The sequence below is a fragment of the Sceloporus occidentalis genome, unplaced genomic scaffold (assembly GCF_023333645.1).
Source record: "Sceloporus occidentalis isolate IW3139 unplaced genomic scaffold, rSceOcc1.0.p SCAF_2, whole genome shotgun sequence".
NCBI lineage: Eukaryota > Metazoa > Chordata > Lepidosauria > Squamata > Phrynosomatidae > Sceloporus > Sceloporus occidentalis.
The window spans coordinates 198,486,920-198,511,998 of NW_028316982.1; the positions used below are offsets into that span (position 1 = coordinate 198,486,920).

The 25,079-nt window shown below is 40.0% G+C and overlaps 1 protein-coding gene across 2 annotated transcripts; it reads left to right on the plus strand.

The window, feature by feature from the left end:
- Positions 1-2,222: 2,222 nt before the first annotated feature.
- WDR4 (WDR4 tRNA N7-guanosine methyltransferase non-catalytic subunit) lies at positions 2,223-23,146 on the plus strand. Of its 2 annotated transcripts, none has more exons than XM_089511961.1 (11): positions 2,223-2,375; positions 3,344-3,406; positions 3,815-3,961; positions 5,743-5,899; positions 8,362-8,474; positions 11,053-11,113; positions 13,055-13,153; positions 13,939-14,003; positions 15,790-15,973; positions 18,524-18,593; positions 21,158-23,146. In XM_089511961.1, the coding sequence occupies exons 1-11, from the start codon at positions 2,266-2,268 to the stop codon at positions 21,337-21,339; spliced, it is 1,251 nt and encodes a 416-aa protein (XP_089368087.1). In that variant the 5' UTR covers positions 2,223-2,265; the 3' UTR covers positions 21,340-23,146. The 2 variants fall into 2 exon arrangements, with proteins under 2 accessions (XP_089368087.1, XP_089368086.1); XM_089511960.1 differs by having other exon boundaries at positions 3,341-3,406; positions 21,158-23,145.
- The last annotated feature ends 1,933 nt before the right edge of the window (positions 23,147-25,079 follow it).

Below are 25,079 nucleotides of genomic sequence, written 5' to 3' on the forward strand. Positions count from 1 at the left end.
TGGCATGTTTAGTCAGCAAAAAGCCTGTCTGACATGGGAGACCCTACCAGCAGCACTGCTGCTGTCAGCATAGCTTTGCGACTCACAGGCGCATGTAGTTCCACCACTGCAGACAGGTAGTGCCATTGGTGGGAAAATACAGTCTGTCCCTTCTTTTATCTTTACCTATTACTATATCTTTTCCCAGAGTATCAGTGTCGTCTGGACTATGGTGCAACCAGGAACAATTGCAGGTTGGGGCAGGGAGAGCCAGTTTGTTGTAATGGCTTGAGTGTTGGATTATGACTCTGGAGACCAGTCTTCAAATCCCCACTCAGCCATGAAAAAAACACTGGGTGACCATGGGCAAATCACACTCTCTCAGCCTCTGAGGATAGCAATGGCAACCCTCCCCTGTAGAAATTTGCCAAGAAAACCTCTGTGATAGGTTTGCCTCAGGCTGCATCCGCACTGCAGAAACAATCCAGTTTGAGACCACTTTAACTGCCCTGGCTCAGTGCTATGGAATCCCAGGAACTGTAGTTTGTTGTGGCACCAGAGCTCTCTCAAGAAAAAAGGCTAAATGCAATACAAAACTACAAATCCCCAGAATCCCATAGCATTGAACCAGGGCAGTGTAGAAGCGGTGTAGAAGCAGCCTTAGGTCCAAAAGATACTGCAGAAGATGCCAGCCACAGATGTTGGTGAAACGTCAGGAATAAGTTCTTCTAGAACATGGCCATATAGCCCGAAACACCCACAAAAATCTATGGATGCTGGCCATGAAAGCCTTCGACTTCACAACGATACCTTTATTTGCATAACCAAAATGCACAGTAGCATGTTGCAAGCTTTCAAAGTCACACTGGCTAAACCTTCATCAGGCAAACAGGCCTGCATTTTGCTGTTTCTGATCTCCGATCTGATGGTAGAGAGGGCTATTTGCAGGTAAACAGGTAAAGCAATTTCCCCCCCTAATATTGGGACTGATTGGCATGCTTTGCCTCTACACCACCTAAAGTTTTCCTGATGCAAAACCTGAAGACTTTTTGAGAAATTCAGTGTTCTCTACCTACATAGGAGCCTGTGGCTTCACAAAGAAAGGAGACAGGATTCTTCTTGGAATTGCAAATGGACATTAAATTTCCTTGACTTTGAAAACCCACTGTCATATTACCAGCTTAGATAGCTTTTAAAAGGCTGTCAAGAAGACGGATCTCTTCCGGCAGGCCTTTCCCAAATAGGAAAACCCTGGCCATAGAAATGGAGTTATTCCCACTCTCACCCTTGCCCAGATGGAAAGTTTGTTGTTTTAAAAAAATATTTTTAGGAGTTTATTTTAGGATGTTTTAAATTATGGTCTGTTTACAGATTATTTAAATTATTGTTTGTGTAATTGTTATTTTAAGGGCGGGGGAGGGAATTGCAAGAAGTTGTTACTGGAATTTTTATGTAAGCTGCTCTGATTGTTTGTAAACAGAGAAGCGGGATAGAAATCAATTTTATTATTATTACACTTGTCCCTCCGTATTCGCTAGGGTTAGGGGCACAAGACCCCTGTGAATATGGAAAAACTGCAAATAACCAAAACACTGTTTTTACCTGAGAGGACACCTCTCTAGGAATCTCTAGGTCCTCCAGGGCAACTCTGTAGTCAATGTCCAACATACACTGGCCATAGAATGGCACTGGAGGAGCTACAAATGCCTAGCAGAGTATTCTCTCTAGGAATCTCCAAGTCTTTCAGTGCAACTTGTAGTTAAACTTGATCACAGAGTTGCAGTGGAGGACCTAGATATTCCTAGAGAGAACATATTAATTAAATCCATGAATAATCAAATCCACAAATATCAAAGCCACAAATATGGAGGGATGAGTGTATTATTATTATAATAATAATATTATTATTACCAGTGACCCCATGGCCAAAAAAGGGGGAAGTGCCAGCTTGCAGATAGCCCTCCCTACTATCTGAACTAAGGCCAGAAACAGCAAAAGGCAGGCCTGTGACTAACATCCTTCAATGCCTTTCTCCTATTTGCCTGGTGAAGATTTAGCCAGTGTGACTTTGAAAGCTTGCCACATGTAATTGGTGCATTTTGGTTGGCCCCATAAAGGTATCACGGTTTGAGTGTTACTGGATCTATGTTTATGTCTATGGCAGTCAGAGCAGGGCAGGGCCTTTCTGACGTCATCTCCCGCCGCAGCCTGCCTCGTGACGTCACTCTTCCGGCGACAGTGGAGAGGGTTCTTCTGTGTCTCCCACGTGGGACCTAGGCTGGGGCCATGGAGGCTCCAGGGGCAGTGAGTCCTCTTCCAGGGCTGGAGATCTGCGGAGACCTGATGATCCTCACCGGCGGGACTCGGCTCTTGGCTGCCGGCTATAAAGAGCCCAGGTGAGGAGGGAAGAGGCATAAGGCTACACTGGTATCATCATCATCACGGGCTGCATCCACACTGGACAAATAACCCGGGTTGGCCCAGCTTTAACTCTCTTCTGGCTCAAGGCTATAGAATTCTGGGAGTTGGAGTTTATTGTGGGGCCCAGAGCTGTCTCACAAAACTACAGTTCCCAGAATTCCCTAGCATTGACCCAGGGCAGTGAAATCATTCTCAAACAGGATTATTCCTGCAGTGAGTTTTGGACCTTAATTTCCCCAAACTGTACCCTTTAAGAGATTTTGGACTTCATTTCCCAGAAGCCTCAGCCATGTTGGTCAATATCCTGGGATTCTGGGAGCTGAAGTCCAAAATCCCTTAAAGGGCACAGTTTGGGGAACCACTGCTCTAACATGACCCTCCAGGCCTGGAGTAATCAATCAGAATCAGTGTGCCCTTATACTAACTCAGTGGTCCCCCAACTGCTCTTTAAGGGATTTTGGACTTCAGCTCCCAGAATCCCAGACTGTTGGCCAAGATGGCTGAGGCTGTGTGTCAGAATTCATTTATGTTTTGGGTACACTGTACACATAGCCTGAAGCTGATTTTATACAAGTTTGTGTACACTGAACCATCAGAAAGCAGAAGTGTCACTGTGTCAGCCACCTATGGAAAAAAAGTGTTGATTGTATGAACATTTTGGATTTTGGGATTCCAGATAAGGGAGACTCAACCTGTAGTTCTCCCCTAGTCAAAACTAACAGTATGGTTTAGGAAATGGCAAGTGTGTTCACAGGTGCCCTGCTGTTTTCCAAGTTGCATTATTGATGTTACATTAAAAGATAAGAGTAGATGATTAATTTGGGAGCTTTTGGTTTAAAAAGTTACAGAAGTATGAGAAGTGATGAGATGCAGTGCAGCATAAATGATGTTGTCCCTTAGGAAAATATTGATCCGTTACATCTTTTTTTTTAATTTCCAGCAGTGATGATCTTTTTGTTTATGACTGTGCTGCTACTGCCAGCAAGAATCCTCAGGAAAATCAAGGGTGAGAATGTCAAAAATCTGCTTTACTTGGAATATAATCTTCATTGCTATCATTAATCCAGACGCGCCCGTTGTGAGGAAACTGACACTTACCTCTGCTAGTGTTTTTGGATGTAAGTGAGAGGGAAACTTTACTAGCTTTCTAAGGTATGTTAGGTAAAGTACGAAGAATCACTTGTATTGTTTTTCTGAATTGTTTTTTTCTCAGTTTATGGCACACTAATGGAAATTATAGAAAACGTAATTCAGTAGTATATTGGCTATTTGATGGTACTGGTACTGTACTAAACAGTATGTAGTCTTGATAAATCTATTTACAGCAGTTCCTGCTCTTGGCATTTGGTGCTAATTTCACTTTAAATGATTAGGTTTTGAAGCAATTTCTTCTCTCCCCCTTTTTATTTTTTAGAGAAGATGGAAAATCAGCAGGTAAAACAAGTCATGATATCCTTGCCTGTGCATTTTCTACATCAGGAACATATTTTGTTTTGACTGATGACAACAAACAACTGATTCTTTTCCGTGCAAAGCCTGCTTGGGAATGTCTTAGTATAAGGTATGGACAGAAAAGCATGTGAGAAATATTTGTATCCTATGAGAACAGTAAGAACAGGTTTTAAGACTTCTGATTTTTAAAAATAATTTCTTGCAACTGACCAGAGATAGTTGTATTCACTGTGCATGTGAAAATAATATCACCTGGCCTCTTGCTCTCCTGTGTCAAGGATTTATAGAGGTCCAAAACACACTGTAGAAACAATCCAGTCTGAGACTGCTTTAATTGCCATGGCTCAGTGCCATGGAATTCTGGAAACTGTAGTTTTGTGAGACATTTAGCCTTCTCTGTCACAATAAACTACAATTCCCAGGATTCCCTAACACTGAGCCGGGGCAATTAAAACAGTCTCAAACTGGATTATTTCTGCACTGTGTTTTACACCATAGCGTAACTATGTTGTACTTTCTTTGTTTGCTTATTTTCATATTTGTAACCAAAGGAAGATCTCTACCCAAACTCCCTCCTCCAATATTTCAACTTGATCGTTTTAAAAATTATCGTAAGCTGCCTTGAATCCCATCTCATGAGAAAGATGGGATACAAAATAAATAAATAAATCTCCAAGGCTTTTGCTTTTTATCACGTGGCATTTATTGTGCATAGGTGCCTGCCTGCTGGATTGGACCTATGTGGGGCAGCTTTCTTCTGTCTGAAGGACTCCACAATGTTGACTCCCATCTTTTTTATTTTCAGAACCATCCTATGAAACAGGTTAGCATGAGACTGTGAATGTCCAGGTCATTGAGTTCTCCCTGACCCACGTCTAACAGTGCCTCACAGTTAATTTCTTTCTCAGTTCACCAAATGCTTTAAATTGAACAGGATTTTAGGTGTGAATTTATGAAAGCTAAATAAATTCAAGAAAAAAAAAGTTTACATTTGTTTTAGCTGCTTGCTCTGGGTTGTTTGTTGACCTGATACCTATTTTATGTCTTCATCATAAGTTGCTCTGAGAGCTGTGGCTGAAGCCCAGAGTAGAAGTGTAAGAAGTAAGTTCTTGGAGCTGCATTGCAAGCTGCTTTCTAAATGTGGATGGCTTCAGAACTATACCTGAAGTAGCAATCTGAGTTGTGATAGTCACTTGATACCTCCTCCCTCCCCACACCCATGCCAGTATAAAGTATTTTTTGATGATGGCAGTAGGTTTGTTCTACTCCAGCCTTCCCTGATTTGACATTTTCCAGGTCTGTTGGACTACAGCTTCTGTCGTCCAAACCAGCTTGATGAGAATTGTAGTCTCAACACATTTGGAGGGTGCCTGATTGGGGAAGCATCTTTTAAACTATATCTGTACATTGTCCTTCTGCCAGAAGGCAATAACCTTTTTGTGAAAGTGGGCTATTGGAAATTGACTAGTTCCTGAGGAAGAAAGTTTTAATAGTTTACTGTCACGCTTTTTAATAGACGTGCTTTCAAATTGTTTTTTCAAGACTTTATGGACAGTTGAATTAAAATCCATACATTATATTTTGTTTAATGTCTTCTAATAATTAACTTCTCTGTTTAGTCTTCACTTGCTATCTGTCTTTAACTGTTGTAGTTTAATCTTATGAGGCATCTTGGGTCCCAGTTCTGGGAGAACAAAGGGATATAAATCAAATAAATAAAATTGTCAATTTTTTTTCAATTGCTGAATATCTTCACACACATAACGTATAGGACAATGTTTTCGCAAACACAAATTAAGTGATCAGTTAGATATTGATGTGCAAAGATGACCTAATATTAAAGTCTGCCCTTTCAAAGGGCAGTCTAATTGTGCCAATTCTTCTTCTTAGATCTGTCATTAGAAGATGTACGTCCCTGATTATAACAGCAGCAGAAGATAAAATTCTGGTTGCTGACAAATCTGGGGATGTCTATTCTTACTCTATCACAGAACCAGAAAACCCAGGAACAGTTGAACTTGGGCACTTGTCTCTTCTGTTGGATGTGGTATGTATGCAAGTTGTGTCTATTTTTTGTTGCTTTGGAAGTTGATATTGCCTTTCTCCCCGAGCAGGCCCCAAAGTCCTTCCTCCCTAGACCTAGTGTAGGGACACTGAAGCCCGCCCACATGACCGTTCCATTCCTGGATTAGTGGATCAGGGATCACAGAAACATCTGGCTACATACCCATACCCAGACACAAAATGATTGCATCAGCTACTGAGACCACAGCAGACCGCAGTGGAAGATGCAACAGTTTCATGTCTGGCACTTCTGCAAACTCCTACTCTCCTCCAGACATAAGTGGCCTTAAGGTATGTGGTTTTAGCAGCAATCTGGTTGTTCTGGGGGTGGTGGTAAATGGCATACAGAACTACTACACTATGCTGAGCCATTCAAGATTGCTGCTTGAGAGTATTTTACTTAAAGTCCTATTGCATTAATAGCCTGAATTCAGGATAAATGTGCTTATCATGGTAACTTAACTCTGCCTCTGTATATATTTTAAAATAAAGATACAGCCCATTTCCAAGCATTCATGTAGGAAATCCCATTGCACTCACTGGAATTTATTTCAAAGTAAACAAGTGCTTGGTTTGTAAACCTGTTCCAGAGATTTCAGTTCCTTGTTTTTGATGCAGTTCATCAACACTATTATTAGGCTTGTGCACCATTTTTTTAAAAATACTGATCCAGGTCTCTTACTGCAGCTTGAAGCATACATTCAGCCATGTTTTAATGCTGGGGTGAGGAATATGTGGCCCTCTTGATGCAGTTGGATTACAATTCCCTGCAGCATAATTAAGACTGAAGGTTTATGGAGATTGAAATCAAGTTATATCGTAAGGGATTGCCAGTGTGGTGTAGTGGTTTATTAGACTTTGACTTTGAAGACTGGTGTTTGAATTCCCACTTGACCATGTAAACCCACTGGGTGACCTTGGCTAAGCCATCTCTCTCAGCCTCAGAAGAAGGCAAAGGCAAAACCCCCTCTGAACAAACCTTGCCAAGAAAACCCCGTGATAAGTTCATTTTAGGATTGCCATAAGTCAGAAATGACTTGAAGGCACACAGCAATATCTGAAAGGCCACACGTTCTCCTTTCTTTTTTTAAAATGTTTGTGGGGAAGACTTGTTAAATTTATTTATTTGATTTTTATCCTATCTTTCCACCAGATGGGACTCAAAGCAGCTTAAACAACTGCTCAGAGCAAGTATAACCTCTAGTGATGTGGGCTTGTAAATTACAGGCATGCTTCAGTTAAAAAACCCTCTGACAAAAGAGCTTCTTTTTTCAAAGGGGCAAAACAGACTGCCCCAAAGAGGCAGCTTCAAGCCGCCCCCGCCAAAGCCAGATTGGTGCTGTGGTAAGCACACGCCGTGGCCCCAATCCACCATGAAGCTGCCTAAAAAAGGAGTAGCAAACAGGTGCTCCAGCGGCGTGTAAACTTTGCCACCAGAGCACCTGGAAGCCGCCCATGTATGGGCAGTTGGGAGGATTGAAGCATCTTGGGGGGGTGCGTCATCAGTTCGCCACACCCCCAATCTGACTGGAAGATGGCTTTTTGTTATGGTCTGTTCCAGCCTAAATCTTTTTTCTGAGCCCCCACCCTCTCCTTTTTCCTTTTCTATGCTCCTATATAGTTTGAAGTTTTAGCTTTGGGAAGGTGGTTAAGAACTGGAGAAACACAGTCATTCAGTTGTAAGGTTGCAGCAGTATGTCTGCAATAAACCATGAGGGGGGAAAGAATGGGATATTTCTCATCCAACCCTACTCTAGTCATGTACGCTTGCCTACAGCAGGCAAAGCAACAGAAGAGATCTCTAGAATCCCTTACTTTGCAAGAGTTAACAGCTAAATAGAAAGAAAGGGAGAAGGTATGTTGTTTTTTTTAAAAAAAGCATACACTTATGAGTCTGGACATCAAAATGAAATCATAACAACAGTGGAGACTGGTGAAAGAAAATGTCATCCCTGAATGGATTTTTGAAGAAATTTTCAAGTGGTCTGTAGAAGGTCCAAAATGTTTTTTTACTTATGCAAGGCTGACCTGGTCTGGTTGTTTCATTTCACATATACATACTGTTAATTTCAGATAAAAATTTCAGTGAAACATATTGAACTGCTTTTCCTTTTTTATGGTATAGGAATCTATCCCTATTCTTTCCCAGTTATTTCTGCCTCTGGTGCCAAATTTCCTGTTAAAGAAGTAGTGTCCAGGAATAAATTGTTAACTGAGGTATACCTGTAGTAAAATGTTTGCAGACCCTTTGTGTGTTACAAATTTTCATAGGCAGATGTGAACAGAGGGGTTGTAAAATTGTTGAAAGGTGAATGTGTTTCCAAGACTGTCAGTGTGAAACTTGCAACAACAAAAAACGTATAGTTAAGTATGATTATTTTAGATATTTGTATGTTTCAAAGTCTCACTGACTGTTTCATGGTGACTTTTGTGTTGCCTCATTAGGCGCTGAGTCCCAATGACCAGTATATCATAACTGCTGACCGTGATGAGAAGATACGAGTTAGTTTGACTAAAGCGCCACATAACATTGTGTCCTTCTGCCTGGGACACAGAGAGTAAGTGTAGCTATAGAAACCCTCTAATGTGGATGAAAGGAAAGAGCTTTTTATTTTGCAAGAGAGGAGTGATTGGAGGTGGAAGTGCAAAAGCATATTTAATACCAGTGTTGCATGTTAAGGTTCCTAACAATTTCCTCAAAATAAGCTATTTAAGGGGACTATACATTTTCTCTTACTGTGATATTTCACAATGAGATTGGACAGATTTATTTATGCAGGCTTTTCAGATTATTTCTTCTTCTGGGACCAAAGCGTTAGGCCCTGATGTGCCATTATATCCGTTGTACCTTTGATTTTGTCTAATTAATTAATTATATTTTACTATTTTCTTTCTTTAAAAAAACACTCAGGGCAGCTAACAGAGATCACTAAAATCAATTTAAACATTAAAACCACTAAAGTCAACACAATAATTAAAAGGCCAGATTTTTTTTTGGGGGGAAGTATCTTTATGCCCTTCTGAAGGCAGCAGGAATGACAGTGCTGAGGGGAAGGTATTCTAAAGTCTGGGAGCAACACAGCAACTGTTCCTCTCCTCACCCTCATCCCCAGTGGATTGAGTTGCTAAGACAGTTCACATTTTTTTGGGGGGGGAGAACAAGTGGGTAATTGGGAGACAATGTTAGAGAACAGCAACTCACCCACTTGGGAGGTCCCATGTTGGAGTGGTTCCTAACTTCAAAAGCATCTGCATATAGAGGCACAGAGTAGCATGCAGAAGACTAGAAATAAAATGCTGTTTCTTGAGTTGTTCCTGCTCTCCCACATCTGCCTGTTACTGCCTGCTTTTTCCAGAGCCTGGTCAAACAACAATCACTTGAAACTGTGGTTTTAGAAAAGAGTCTTGTGAATAAGGATCCCATCTCCTGACTATGTCGAGGAAGGGAAACCTTTTAACCCATCAAATGGTTGTCCTCTCAGACCCATCAGCACTAGCCAATGTGCCAAATGATAAGGAATTTGGGGAGTTGTAGTTAAAATAAATGAAGGGCCAAAAACTCAACAATCCAGGGCTCTGTGTTCTGCTCTGAAAGACAGCTACTAGTCCTTTGTCATATGTCTCTGTGTACACACACTAATCTGTTCCCCATCTTTTCAGCTTTGTGGCCATTTGTTCCCAGCCCTCAAAGCATAGGAATTTATTTTCCCCATTTCTAGGGATACACACATCACTGAGATTTGAATTTTATTATTTTAAATGCTTTAAAGTATTTTGTTGAATCTGTTGTGTTCTCCACTTGAATACATCATGAGATGTCAGAGGCCATATAGACATTGATGAGATCAATATTCCTAACAATTGGTGTCCTGATCTATTCTCACTGGATAAATTTTGTTAAGCACTACGTGTCTCCCACTGAAATAATATTTCCATTTGCTTCTTTATTGTTTAGATTCTGGTCCCTCTAATCTGGTTTGTAAACAGCAATATTGTCAGTTAATAGGCACTTTTGACAGTCAAAAGAAAACACTTTGGTAAGAGCTGGCCAGTTATGGTAGCCAGCCATTCTGATTAATCACAGATCTACAATGAGATGATGCTTGAACTCCACACTCAAATCAGATTATGGAATAAAATGGGGGTCTACTATTCAGTTTGCTGTCCTATGGTGCTTAGCTCTCTCTGGCTTTGTTGAACAATGTGTGAAGAATTGTAGAATGATACAAAACTTGATTCTCAAATTATTGTTTTACACAAATTGAATCTGTATCTCTCTCTCTCTCTGCCTACATCAATATGCTGTCTGTATTGTAAAACTCCTTAATTACAATTTCATTTAAAAAAAACCAACCACACCACCTTTGTGTTTCTCTGTCTATTGGGTTTTCAGTGTCCCTTTGTATTATGGCTTGCGCACACAGGCAGCCATCACACAGAGTTTGCTTGAATTCCTCCTCTTGTGTTTGTGTGCAGTTGGGTACCCTTCTCCATCCCCACTCTGTGCAGAGAGCTACTGCAGGAGACTGGGTCATTGTTTGATGAAAGCCTCCATCATATGGCCCTCTAGATATTGTTGGACTGCAACTCTTATCAGACCAGTGGTGAGGTCTGATGAGAGTTTTATTTTAAGAATGTCTCGTGGGAGACATATGTTCCCCATATGTTCTTGTTGTTTAAGTTTCAGAGGTCTCCTCACTTAAACAAATGAGGGTATAAGGGTTTAGAAGGGACTAGGAAGAGGAAGGAATCCATGTAAAGCTTTCATACTTGTGCTCTTTGTTAACCAGGCTGCACATGTAGCTCTATTTCCCATTATTTGAGCTAACTTTGCCAGGAGAGAAAATCTGTGAAAGAAAACAAAAAAATTAAGTCAATCTTTTCTAGCTGAATTTAATTACAGACATGCTTAAATGAATCTATCTGTGCCTTGGAGCAAGTCAGAAGCCAGTGTAACCCTTGTTACCACAGGAATTGCATTCATCTACAGGGCTTTTCCCTTTCTGTACAAAAGATAAGATGCTTAACCAATCCAGTGTGACGCCATCTGTGTTGCTATGGTGATGTGTCAAGGATGTTACATTTTGATACCTCTGCCTCTGAAAATCTTGTATTTTTCCATTTTTTTTTCCTTAGATTTGTCAGCAGAATATTTGTAATTCCCAACTATCCAGATCTTCTCTTATCAGCTTCTGGGGTATGTATGAAGTCTAAGACTATATACATCTGAAATTTTAGCAAGCTTTTTATGAAAATGCATTTTTCTCCTTCTAGGGAGTACAATATGATTTTTTGTGCATCCTGTCTCACCACTTTTCTGAGAAGTCTGGGATTGTTTAGGGCAATAGTATACTAATGGAGGGTGCTGTGGGTGCCGTCTAATTCAGGTGCAGAAATTGAAGAGGTACATTGTTCCCATGGACACCTAGAGCAACACCATGTCATGACACAACTTAGGTTAGAAAAGATGCTACCCAGGCCCTTCCGGCTCCAGTTTAAGTAAAGTCTCTCCGCCACTTGACTTAAACTTACCTTTCCTTAACCTGACCATGTGGTATCAGTAACAAATTGGCCTGAGTTCTCCTTCTCTGTTCTACACTTTCCCTCGCGTGCTTATTTATTTATGCGTTTTAAATAATGTGCCTGATGAGGCCACAGTTTTGGGATACAGGATGGTGGAGCAAAGATGAGTGGAAATCAAATAGGGGCATAATGGTAACATTCAGCATTTCCAACCATGTTCCCGTCTCTTTCTACTACACCTTCTTGTTTCTATTATCATCTAATGGAAAACAATCCCTGTCCCTCTTCTATTCTTACATCTGCTCCACTCAGGCAACCCTCTCCCCCCACACCTCTGAGAGACTGAGCTCAATAGGACCTTTACATGGGACAAAAAGCACACTGCTACACACACTCTCAAGGCAGATTAAACAAGTCTTTGGTAAAGGAATGGGATGTCCTGAGAGCATACATTCATGAGTGAAACTTCTGCTGTTGTGTGAGAAAACAGAAGCAACATCTATGGCAATATTGCAATGCACCCAAACAGCAGCAATGGCATTGTCCCTTGCTGGGAGGAAACTGAGGCATGGACCCATTGAACAGGAAGCTGAAAGAGATTAGAAGGAGAAATGGTGAAGAAAGGAAGAGGGCCTGTGGTGGGAGATTTGAGGGCTAACAGTGTTTTATTTATGTGTGTGGGGTGTGTGCACATTTAGTTTCTTTACTCTCTGACTCATTCAGTCTTTTTTAATCCTGCATAATCAATAGCAATAGCACTTACATTTCTATACCACTTTATAGTGCTGAGCACTCAAAGCTTAGCTGCAAAGTGAAAGTGTGGCAGCATTTACAGAACAGCAAAGTCAGTTACTTGAAAATATTAACAACAGATGCATCTAAAAAGTAGGTTCAAAATAATGTTACCACAATGATTGTAAAGACAAAGAAAAAAGACTTGAGTTATTTTAGTTCTATCATTCTGCGTGGCCGTTTGGAGTTTTTAATTGTGTTTGAGGATTATTTTGTGTTAATGATTATTACTGAAAATAATTTTGTCAGATAAGAGGAGGAAGGGTGTTAAAAAAAATAATCCCCTCCAGGTATCAAATATGCTGAGTACGCCACTGGGAGAGCAGGGAGAATCAGTTGCCTCTCTGATATGTATCTGACCACAGGTAGTTACAGTATAGTACAAAATGTAAACACAACAAATGTTCTTAAAACACATTGTTGCAAGTGTGTTCAGCTAAGTGTTTTCTATTTAAAATTGACTGCAAAGTGAGCATATGCATGTATGTATCTGTGGCTAGCATCTGTTAATGACATAGGCAGACATAATTTGCACTACACATTCAAAGAGATATTTTGGATCCACAATGGCTGTATTCAGCTGATGGTAGCGAAGCAGAGTTGTACATGTGGGAACCCTGTGTATACAATAACACATTACAGTACACAAGGTAGCATATGACAATGTATTGCATTTCTGCACTGTCTTTACACATTGCAGTCTCACAATAGATTGTCAGTTATACGTATTGACCATATGCATAAGAGAGAAAATAGATGAAAATTATGGTTGCTTTTTCCGTCACAGAAGTTACAATAATCTGTTTCTTCTTAACTCCCTTAGGATTGTACATTGAGGCTCTGGGAGTATAAAAGTGGGAAGGAAGTTTATTGCTGTCACTTGAATAGTTTGGATAAATGTGAGGCCACCAGAAATGAGAAGGTAATGTGATTTATATTGACATATGAAAGCTTTTCTTTGTTGTGGAAGGTCTGTATTTTTCATACTGCTTGCTTACTGGAGTGAAATTCCAGTCAATCTAAAGTAAGGATTAGGTTTGAGATTATTGAAATCTATTGATATATTAATATTGAAATGATATATAAAATGGACAGAGAGTAGATTACATTCCTGCCGTTTAGACATTAACCCAGTTCTCATCATATAAGAAGTTGGGAGTTTGAGGCTTTTGTAAAGCATGCTGCCTGATCATTTCCACTTGCTTTGGAAATGGCTATACAAAGCCTGGACTTCTGGTCCATAGTTTAGTGTGATGTCCAGTACAGATGGTAGTGTTCATCCTCCAGTGAGCCAGATGTATAATCCAAGAACAAACCATAGGTTCTTCTCTGTTTTATTGCGGGTGAAATAAGACAAGAATATGAGTTCCTAGCTGGTTTAGAGAACATCCCAGAGACACCATGGGATATGGTTTGTTATCTGCTCTTCCTGCAAAGGTGAGATAATGATGTGAATGCTTAGTAGAATGAACTGTAGATGGTTTGTGATTTGCATACCTGATCTTGCTTCAAGTGGGAGTGATCAGCCAGTGGGAAACAGCATGCTTACTCTCTACAGTGCTATGCTAAGACGTCCAAATTCGCCCTTCAAGCTCCATATAAAAACCTCCTCTTTGCTACCCCTGGTTCTTTCTCATTCCATCATCTGCTTCCCCATATGTCTCCAAGTCCTTGCATATCCTGACTGCATCTCATTTTTCTCCTCAGAAATACACAGTCTTAAGGATAGCTTACTGTTGTGAAGAGAGTTGCATTGCTGTTTTATATGATTGGTAAGAGGATTATTTTTTTTTTTAAAAAAATTAAGGTTACTAAAAGGGGGCAGCAAGGGGTTAATATATTTCTGTTAGTGGCTGCTGAATTTTCTGCCAGTTCTTAATTGATGTGAAAACTCTGCTATCATGACCTCCTAGGGCATCCGTTTCTCTTTATACATAATAATGATATTTTGCATGAATAAAACGAAGCTCCTCTGAATTTACAGAGTACCAAAGAAGAGCCAGTATAGTTTATTTGGAGTTTGAGTGATGGTCTACAACTCCAGAGACCAGAGCTTGAATTCTTGTTCAGCCATAGAAACCAACTGGGTGACCTTGGACAAATTGTACTGAGCCTCAGAGGACAGCAAAGGCAAACCCCCTCTGAATAAATTTTGCTAAGAATTCTCCGTGATAGGTTCACCTTAGGGTTGCCATCAGTCAAAAATGACTTAAAAGGCACACAACAAGAAGCAAAGGCTTACTGTTGATTCTGATTAATGCTCACATCGTTAGGTTGCCTGTAGTGTCAATGACAGATATAGAACCTGTTACTTGGAACAGGAACAGTTCTGCCTATGTTTAAGTCATGAAATAGCTATTTTGCTTAGTCAAAATAGGACCTTACCAAACAATTAAAAAAATTAAATAGGTTAAAAATGTTTTTTTAATTTCTTATAGCCCCTAAATACCCTCAACTAGGATATGTGGGGGACATTTGTGCTATGGATTTTTTCTCTCTCTGGCCTCTGTAGGTCCAGGAACAGCCTTTTTTAAAAAAGGAAATCACTTCTGAGTCACTTTCTACCGTTTTAAAAATAGGGTTCTTCTGGGTCTAAAAGACCCCCGCCCCCAACCAGGAGAGGAGTTCAGAATATAGTGAAAATGTCTCCATTCCCCATAGAGGGCATTTGGAGGAAACAATGGCGCCTTACAGACGGGCCTAAGCGGCGCCATCGTTGCGCCAGGAATACGCGCGAGGGGCGGCGCTTCCGGACGCACTTTGCCCCTCGTGCGTATTCCGTACGGCAAGATGGCGGCGCCCTATACAGACAGGCGCGGCCATCTTGACGTAACGGACGCGCAGTGTCCGGACGTCTAAACCCGGAAGAGCTGTCGCGAGTGTGCGCTTTGGCACTTGCGGCGGCTCTTCCAGGTTGCCGGAAGGAGTGCGATTTCTGCACTCCTTTTTTGCAGCGCGGAGGAGTCACGCGGTTTGGCTGCTGCAGCTCCTCCACGCTGCAACTGGCAGCGGCCCAAGACTGCCCCTTTTGGGCGGTCTGTAACGGGCCAATAATATTTTTTTAGGGATGCATTGCTCAGAGGTAATGTTGTCCTCAAGCCGCACAAAATTGCCAGAGCCTGCAATAGATACGGCAGAATGCCCATAGAGTGTGTGTGTGTTGGCCAGTACTGGAGACAGTCTGCGTAAAATTCAGGTTTTATCTTATACAAGGTTCCTAAGGTTGCAGATGTATCCCACTTAATTGGGAGAAAGCTCACAGAACTTGTTGGGACTTATTTTGAGTGGGTATGTATAGGTTTGCACTTCATTTGGTTTTTCATGCTGAAATGTTTTATTCTCTCCTGCCAGTTTTGTTGTTTGCCTCTTCAGTTATTGTTTGTGCTGCTGTTAACACTTTCTATTTCTAATGGTCCATACACAACATAGCACATATTGGTTACTGAGCCATTTTAAAAGTGCAAAAAATGAATAATAAATGGAATCTATGAAATTATAGTATATACAAGTTGATCCATAAAAATAAGAGCCCTAATTGTCATGGTTCTTTCTGTAAAGCATTCCAATAGTATCCATCTTCCAGCTTGATGCTGGTGCTCAGAACCTCATTGACAAACAGCACATCCCTTTGAACCACAAAGGCTGGAGCATTGCCTTTGAGGACACAGGTGGACTCTGGGTTCTGCAGGAGGACATGGACACACCTCTTCTCTTCTACCAACTTGTGGATGGGCAGTGGCAGGTGAGAGGAGATTTCTTGTTACAGCTGGCTGTGGCTGGATCATGTTGGTTTTGAAAAAGTGTTGAATTTCTGAGTAATTCAACTCAGCGTAAGGTGTTGAATTTCTGATAGGGCTGTTCTGTTATTCCCCATCAGTGTCAAGTAGTACCAGCTTAACACTGCTTTCTGACATGGTTATCAGTATTTAGTAACACTCTTAAGCTAGGAAAAAGAGAGGTGTCATATTTGTTACTTTGTAACTCATACATGTTCTATCTAGAAGGGACTTGCCAATAGCACCAGTTGGGTAAATTGGACTCATTAACCCAAATTTGCCCTGAATGTTCTAAAAGGAGAACTTTACTGAGCACACAGCAATATGTACACATACACATTCATATATATGTATATGTGCACGCACACACACATGATAATTGCATTGGGGTGTGGAAAGTACTATTGAGGAGCTTCATAATTTGTAAAAATGATACAAACAAGTATCTAACATAATGCTGTTGCTTTAGAATGGGGAATTATTTAGAATAATACTCAGATGAGCAAACTTGCAAGGCAGGGGGGTTCTGGAGTGAAGTGCTGTGAAGCTTGTTGCTAAGAGAAAGCAGAGATAAGAGAAAGAAAGAAGTTCAAAAGTAAAGACCCTATAATACTTTTTCTAATCCACATGTGTGCATGCACACCCCCAGAGAGGAGGCAGTTTTGGAGCTTCACTGTGCAGAGAAAGTATTGCCTGAAGGATAGATTGCAGAGATGACGGAAGTTACGTCCTCTTGGTCCTGTTGGACATGAGAAATTAGAGAATGTTGGCACTCCTGGCTGGAACAGTGCACAGAAAAGAAAGACATGCTAACTAAGATCCTCTATGTCAGGTCAGGATTTTGAGAATGCAAATGAATGAATGAAATTCTCTGGCCAAAATATCAGATGGGTTGATTTCAACTTAAATGGAGCAAGGCCTAAACTAGCCAATGATTTCAGCAAGATGCCTCCAGATTAGAAAGAGGTGGTAGACACAGTGTTAGTGCTTGATACTTTAAGTAGACCACACCCAAAGAACAAAGTACCTTTGAATTTAGGTTCCCTTTCAGCATCTTAGCAAGTAGATAAATAGGTACCACTTCGTTGGAAGGTAACAGTATTCGGTGCAGTCCTGCTGGCCACATAACCACCAGAGTCATCTTTGGACAACATTGGCTCTTTGGTTTAGTCACTGAGATGAGCACCACCCCCTACAGTGGGTTATGACTAGACATTTTTGTCAAGGGACAACTTGTACCTTTTTAGTATCTTACATAGGAAAATAAGTATGATTTCAGGAAATTCCCCAAGGTGCATTTACATTGGTCACTTAATCCAAGGCCAGTCTGGAGCATTATGCCCCAGACCATCCATGATGGCAACCATAGGCAACTGGCTGAAACTGGTATGATGCCACATCATTGTTCACATCGACCTGGCTGGCACATCCCCCTTTTTGCCATCAAAGTTGGGTTAAGGGCCAAAAACTATGGTATCTCCCTGAAAGTAGCCATACATTGTGACAATACACTGGCTTAGGGGTCAGTTTTGTGTTTTTTCACCAGTGTAGACAAGCTCTAAAACAAAAAAAGTCTTAAAGTAAAGTGCCTGTATGGATTTCCTGGAAGACATTACCAAATACTTTATTTAACAAAAGGTAGTAATGTTTCAGGTAAGCACTCACTTAAGAAAGTCATCACAGAAGAAAGACGCTGGTAGCATGAGCTTTCATAGACTTGAATTTACGTGCATGCATCTGAGGAGGTAAACTCAAGTCTACAAATGCTCATGCTTACAGCATCTTTCTTTCAGTTAGTGTCTTAGGTGCTACAAGATCCCTTTACATACTTATTTTCCAGACCAACACAGCTATGTCTTAGTATTCCATCACAGAGGCACTGAGCCGATCAATGTTGCCCCAAAGATGACATTTCTTTCAGTGACATTTCCTATAATGCATTGTTTACCAATTGCAGGGCCAGATTCTAGGACAGAGATAGAACCTTGCTTGGTGGGTGTTCAGTTAGATCCCAATAGTTTGATCAGTAATCTTAGCAAACCTGTTGATGGTAGAAACTGAAGTTCTGTATGGGCACTAGCTATACAATTTGATCAGAGGCCCTTTCAGCTAACCCTTGGAATCCTGAGCCAGTCAGCCCAAAAACTTGCATTTTAGAATATACACATATACTTCTTAGTGGGAGTGTTGTACTGATATATCTCATAACATGAAACAAAAGCTGCCAATTCAAAACTTTAGAAACATTTTTTAATTTTATTTTGGCACGTTGGTCAACATGCATCAGCCCAAGGTCAGGTCATGACCCAATAGTCAACAAAAGACACTGGAAGCATAAGAAAAATGTCTATTCTTTTCTTTGCTATTACTTTTGTTTGTGATAAGATGGAAATATACAAGACGAACACAAAAAATGCATGGAGTGATGATTTCTGGTAAAGGCTTTCTTTATAAAAAGGGTTCTGCTTTATAAGGTGTTTTCTCCAATATACATGTATGTAAATATTCTCTTTCAGCCGGCTACCAATAAGAAAGGATTGATGAAAATGTCGAAGTACATACAAGACAACTGGATAGTCTTTAAAGGTAAGAGTCTTCAGTTCGAGAGTCAAGGGAACATTTTGTGACAAGGGTTTGGAGAGCGTGCACATCACAGCTTACATCAAGGGTGATCTTTAAGAGTTCTGCTTTAAGAGAATTAAGGGTTGTTGTTTTTTTGTTGGGGGGGGGGCAGAATGTGATTGAGAAATTGGATAGAATTCCATTTAACCCATTTCTGAGATCTGCTTAGGTTGGAATTGCTGAGCAAAAACACAGTTCATCAAGCTTTCAGAACAATCATGTGAGATATATAAATGGCTGATGGGGAATGGAAGCAGACAAGATTTTAGGTGGGGATTTATATCTCAACAGTTGGGATTATTAATTTTCACAAAGCTTTTCAAGGGTTTCTGAGTTGAGGAAAATCTGTAATGGTGTATAAGTTTCCAATTTGTCTTCCACTATCAGATTTTGCAATTTGCCGCCACTGGAGTTTATTGGTTTTGCTCCTAAGCCCAACAAACCTAACCATTGCTCTGCACAGGTAAAGTGTACATTCTTGATCATGTCCCAGAATTTCCTGCAAAAAATGCTAAAGCAGCTAAGCAGATGTAAGTGTGGTAATGATTCCCTCAGAGTAGAAAGCTTGCAATCTGTCATTTTAGATAATTTTGTACAAGAGGAGCACTTTTTCTGATACCATTTGTTACATATTGCCCTGAGCCTTTGGGCTCTGGTGAGATAAAAATCCAACTGAACCACAAAAGAAGAGCTGAATAATGTGAGAAAACAGTGGAATCGTTTTGTTTTTTTTAGATAACAAATTAAAATGCTATGCACAGATTCTAAGTGTATCAGCAGCTGAGGAAAGGGGGCCATTAAGATTACAGTGATTACTATAGCTAATTAACACAAGGGAGCTTGGATGATGAATCCTGTTCCAGATGCTTAATTAGTATCATTACCCCTATAGAAAAGGTAGTTATCTACATTATTTTATTGCCAAATGTTAACAGTCTTTTTTCCTCATTTGCTCACTCCCCTTGCTCAAGCTTTAGTAGTGCTTCTTCTAAGGATCAGAGTATCTCTTCTATCATGACATGCTGACAATGGCAATGGATATTTAAACTTTATTTTGAACAAATTGTCACTGAGCAGAAAGTCTAGTGTAGCCTTACTGTTGTCCAGCCAAGTGGAAGGGCTAATAGATATGTGGGTTTGCTGATTGTCTTCTCTGCAGAGGCAGATCTGTTTCTCTTTTCAAGTGACAGAGCAGCTGAGGGGCTGAGCAAAGTACCAATTAAAGACACTTTAAAAGAAAATTAATCTTGCCAGATAAGTTTAAATCATGTGATGCATACCATACCTCACAATTAATGTATCTTCATGGTTCAGGGAATCTGCTAGAATGACAGGTACATTGTTTGTGACAAAGTTACAAGGTGGGGGAGCCCAAGCAAACTCACAAATTAATTGTACAGTCTTACAGACATTAAAGATAGGTTCTGGATTAACAAACAGGTATAAAGTATTTCTGTGTTCATCTTCTGAATATTCACATTTGTCTCAACTTCTCTCACTGAAAAGAAAGCCCCAGTAATACTTTGTCAAATAATTCATCCTTCTTTAATATAAACAGTGATTTATTGATTCCCAATGAACTTCTAATCACTGTGGTTCCTCCCCTTTTTATATGAGTGTTCTACCCTTTATTTCACTGCTGTAGTCACCAAATCCAACCATTATCCCACAACTGTGGGGTTTATACTTAGGCAGTCTGTCTAGTTCCACCAATTGTGAGACAGTTCACTGCAGTTACCAAGTGTGAGGGCTTTCCCTAATCCCCACCTCTATGACACGAACCAAGGGAATTGTTTAAATGCCCTCAAGATGTATATGAAGATTTATGCAACTTTTGTCCTCAATGGCTATTACTCCTCAAAATTCAGTGTTATCATCAGAGACAGCTTGTCTGAAACAAAGCTCTCAGATAGTGTACAGATGTTAAAGTAACACATTGAATTATTTATTTATTACATTTAATAATAATTATCTCATGCCTTTCCTGTGCTCTTCTAAAAAATATGTGGCCAGTCCCTGTTCAAGGCAGAATGCTGGACTCTTGGTCTAGTTTAATAAGGCAATTTAATTATTATTTTAAAAAAAAGAATCTGAGGGGCTCAACAGACCACCGCACATTGCAGCCCTGATCTGGCACTTTGCCGGCTCTAAAAAGGCTAAAATGCCGCTCCTTTTAGCACTGGCTAAAAGGCGCCCTTGCTCCTTTGGCGCAGTGTGTCTAAACACTGCACCAACAGAGCGCTATGATGCCCCCTGCCATGACACCATGCCCCCACTCTGTCCGGATGCCAGTGTTTAACACCGGTCTGTTTAGCCCCTTAGTTCCCTGATTCCTTCTTTCCAAATCATTCTGCACCTTCTTAATACTCAAACTGGCTTATTGAAAGTGGATACGTGCAGAATTTAAAAAGTTAAGTCTTTTTTTTTTTGTTTTAAAGGGAGGGTGAAAATCACCTTGATTAGAAATTAAAGTTTGTGTCAGGAACTACAGAGCAACTCTCTCATCTTTACTCTTTCCATTTACATAGGCTCTGTTGGCAAAGAGAGCTGCTACCAAAATCTCTACAAGGCTTCTTTTGATAACATGGCTATTTACCTACAAAAGAAAGAAGAGAGACTTCAGCAGCAGAAAAAGAATAAAAGGCAGGATTCACAGCATGAATCAAATGGACAGACAAAAAAGATCAAAACAGAAGCACCATTGTTGTGACACTCAAGTATGCAAAATGATTTGGAAGAAGCCAGTCTAAGAACAGAATTTTTGGGGGGACCCACTGAGAATGAGTTGACTCAATACTCTTCCCAAAATGAGTTTGCCCCCTGGCATGTGGCAAATATAAAAAGAAATAGACTGATTAATATGTCTCTTGCCTACTTTGGCAAAGATAATTATGTCTTATGAGCTGAGCTTTCTCCTCCAAATCCAGCTAGATTTCCTAGTTTGTTTGTCTGGTGTTATGTCATACTCCTGGATCAAGTCTGGCTCTGATGATAAAGCTTACCCAATGATAGACAACTGTTGTCTGTCCTTCCCAGTCCACAAAGGAAATTGAGAACATTGTGGAATGAAAAGAAGCAATGGCATCAGTGACTGGAGTTAGGTATGGGGCTTGGGAGTGTTACTTTTTTGAACAACAGCTGTCAGAATCCTCCAGGCAGCATGGCAAATGCTGGCTAGGATTCTGGGAGCTGTAGTCCAAAAATAACTTTCTCAAACTCTAAAGTACTTGGCCAATCAGCTTCTACTGCTATTTCATAATGATCCTTTAGGTGAAACTACTGACATTTTATCAAACCCAAAATACTCTCAGATAATTGTCTATGAAGCCTTCTTGGTGTTCTCCATCCCATGTGGTTATGTATCTGCAGAACAAATCAGAAATATATCTTTATTGTACATCCTCCAGAGAATCCTAGTTATCAGCTGGTCTAAAACAGCAATAAATAAAATAAAATAGAGTGTTGTTTTTTTAAAAAAAGACTGCATGATCTCTGTTCTGTAGTCTATTTAAGCTGCTACATCATAGATTCTCCATGCAAAAATACTTGTTTAAGATAAATGAAGGAGTGGCTCAGTCATAGAATTACATTATTGGAAGGCCATGTGGCAACTTTTGTCAGAGTAGTCTGTTTGGTTGGCAGTGATGTTTGTGATGCTCCTAATTTTTAAAATCATACTTTAAATTGCAAGCAGCCAATGTGGACAACTTTCCTTTTTATTTTTATTTTTTAAATACAAAGCTAAAGATTTATTTAGCTTGAACCAGCACTCCCATGAGAAGCAGTGAAGGCTTCTAACATACTGTGAATCTGCAGTAAAATCTGTCAACAAACCTTTGTCAGGGAAAAGACTTCACTTATTCAGATGGAATGTTCCTGATGAAGATCTTATCTTGTGAAGCCTGTACTGCTGATCATTTACACTTCAAGCTATTTTCAAAATTGTTCAATAAGGCTTGGATGTTTGCAGGTAACAATTATAGCAGCTGCTTTTCGTCAGGGAGTCTGTTCAAATTGAATTTGAAAAACTATATTCAGTTTAATCAAGGGAAAGAACAAGGGAACATCCCACCCCATTTATCTTTTAAACTAGGTCATTAATCTGGTTCCTTTATATATTTTGGTCACATAATCCCAGAATACCATGAGGTGGGGTAAGGGCTGTAGAAATGGCTAGAAGGTCCCAAATGTGGCCTTTTAGCCATATCTTTTCTATCCCAAAGCCGAATACATTTCACTTGGGAATTATAAAATATAAAGATGGCCTTGAACTCCTATTAGCCCTAAACAGCATGGACAATGGGGATTGGATTTACACTTCAACAATATTTATAGGGTCATATATTTTCCATCGCTTGTGTATTTAGATCAAGCACATCAGCATTATGAGTGGAATGATCTCCTACAGAAGAGAGGTTATTTTCCTCTGTTTTGATGCTATTCAAATATGAGTAGAAATTAACTTGTCCAATTTAATATGTACTTTCCCACTCTGCAGTCAGCAGGGGTTTTGCATCTAAATAAATAAATAAAATGATCATTTTTCAGATAATGTCCTTCTGCTAATAATAATAACAGATGTTATAAAGTAATGGATACTATTAAAATTGATACTATTAAATAAATTTGGGCTTTTTGTCAATACCTCTCCCAACATTTCCCCTCATCTAGTTTATGTGCCTAATTTAACGCATCATTAATATATCCTTCCTTTCCATAATGACTCTTTTAAAGGTGTGCATGTTGCTGCTTATCTAAAAGAGGAGATCAAATGGTGTTTTGTTATCCAAAATAAGGCATCCTAGCTGGATCCCTATCCCTAGTGTTGAAATAAGATTGTAAATGTATGAAAGCCTGACTTTAATGGACCTGTTGTTATTAACTACTGCTGAGTCAGCCCCAACTCATGGCGACCCTGTGGATGAGACATCTCCAACCCTATCCTCCACTGCTCTGCTTAGGTCTTGTAGGTTCAAGCCTATGGCTTCCCTGATTGAATCCATCCATCTGGCATGCAGTCTTCCTCTCTTTCTACTGCCCTCCACCTTCCCTAGCATTACCTCCTTCGCTATCTTAGCTTCCAGGGAGACCTCAAGTTTACTCTGTTGAAGGACACATTTATTTCTCTTTTTGGCTGTCCTCAGCACTTTTCTCCAGTGCCACATCTCAAATGAGTTGACTGTCTTTCTATCACATTTCTTTGCTGTCCAACTCTCACATCTGTACATGGGGAACGGAAAAATGATTGTAACTTTTGCACTCATTTGTATATCTTTTGACTTAAGAATTTTATCTAATTCTTTCATGGATGCCCTTCCCATTCCTAGTCTTCTTCTGATTTCTTGGCTTCAGTCTCCATTCTGATCAATGTTTGATCCTAGGTATGGGAATCTCTTACTATTTTGATTTCCTCATTATCTGGGTTAAATTTATGCAGATCCTCCATGGTCATTATTTTTTGTTTGCTTTATGTTCATCACTAGCCACTTTCTTATTAATAATTGTCCTAAGTCTATGATGTTTTCCACTGGTAGTATGATGTTATCTACATATCTTAGATTGTTGATGTTCCTTCTTCCTACTTCTGAGTTCAGATCTGCTCTTCGTAAGATATTTTCTGTGTACAAACTGGTAGGATGATAGGATGCAGCCATGTCTGACCCCTTTTCAAATTAGGAACTATTAGGATGATAGGATGCAGCCTTGCCTGACCCCTTTTCAAATTAGGAACTATTCTGTCTCTCCACATTCTGTTCTAACCGTAGCGTCTTGTACAGGTTTCTCATAAGGGCTATCAAATGTAGTGACACTCCCATGCCTTTAAGAGCATTCCATAGCTTTTCATGAACTATTCAGCTTTGCTGTAGTCTATGAAGCACACACTGATTTTCCTCTGGAATTCCTTGGTTTGCTCCATTAACCATCATATGTTTGCAATATGGTCCCTAGTACTTCTTCCTTTTCTGAATCCTGCTTGGACTTCTAAGATTTCTAACTCTATATATTGTTGGGAGTCTGTGCTGCAGAATTTTGAGCATAATCTTGCTTGCAGGGGACGTTAATGATATGATCCCATAGTTACTGCAGTCTTTTGTGTCTCCTTTTTTTCTGAATGGGGATGTGTAGTGATTATTTCCATTCTTAATGTACATGTCCCATCATAAATATATTTTTAAATACAGCCCTACTCTGAAGACTGCCATCTGTGCCTCTGAATATTATAGTGGGCCATATCTGGTAATATAGAAAACTGTGTAGAAAACTGTGACACTCCATTATGCTTGTATAGTGTAAATATACATTTGTGTAGTTAAATGGTGGTTGTGCTATACCACCCTTCTGGCAATGTGCTTGTTGTCCCATTATGCAACAGAGAATCTAGAGTGGCTGCTTTTACTTTCCCAGTGATTTAAGTGGTACAATGAAGGCACTGACAAATAGCGATACAAC

Bases quoted from the DNA above. Each gene is read 5' to 3' on its own strand.
- WDR4 (XM_089511960.1), top strand. From the start codon at position 2,266: ATGGAGGCTCCAGGGGCAGTGAGTCCTCTTCCAGGGCTGGAGATCTGC. The intron at 3,407-3,814 runs GTGAGAATGTCA...TTTATTTTTTAG, and splicing joins AATCCTCAGGAAAATCAAGG to AGAAGATGGAAAATCAGCAG. The intron at 15,974-18,523 runs GTGAGAGGAGAT...ATTCTCTTTCAG, and splicing joins TTGTGGATGGGCAGTGGCAG to CCGGCTACCAATAAGAAAGG.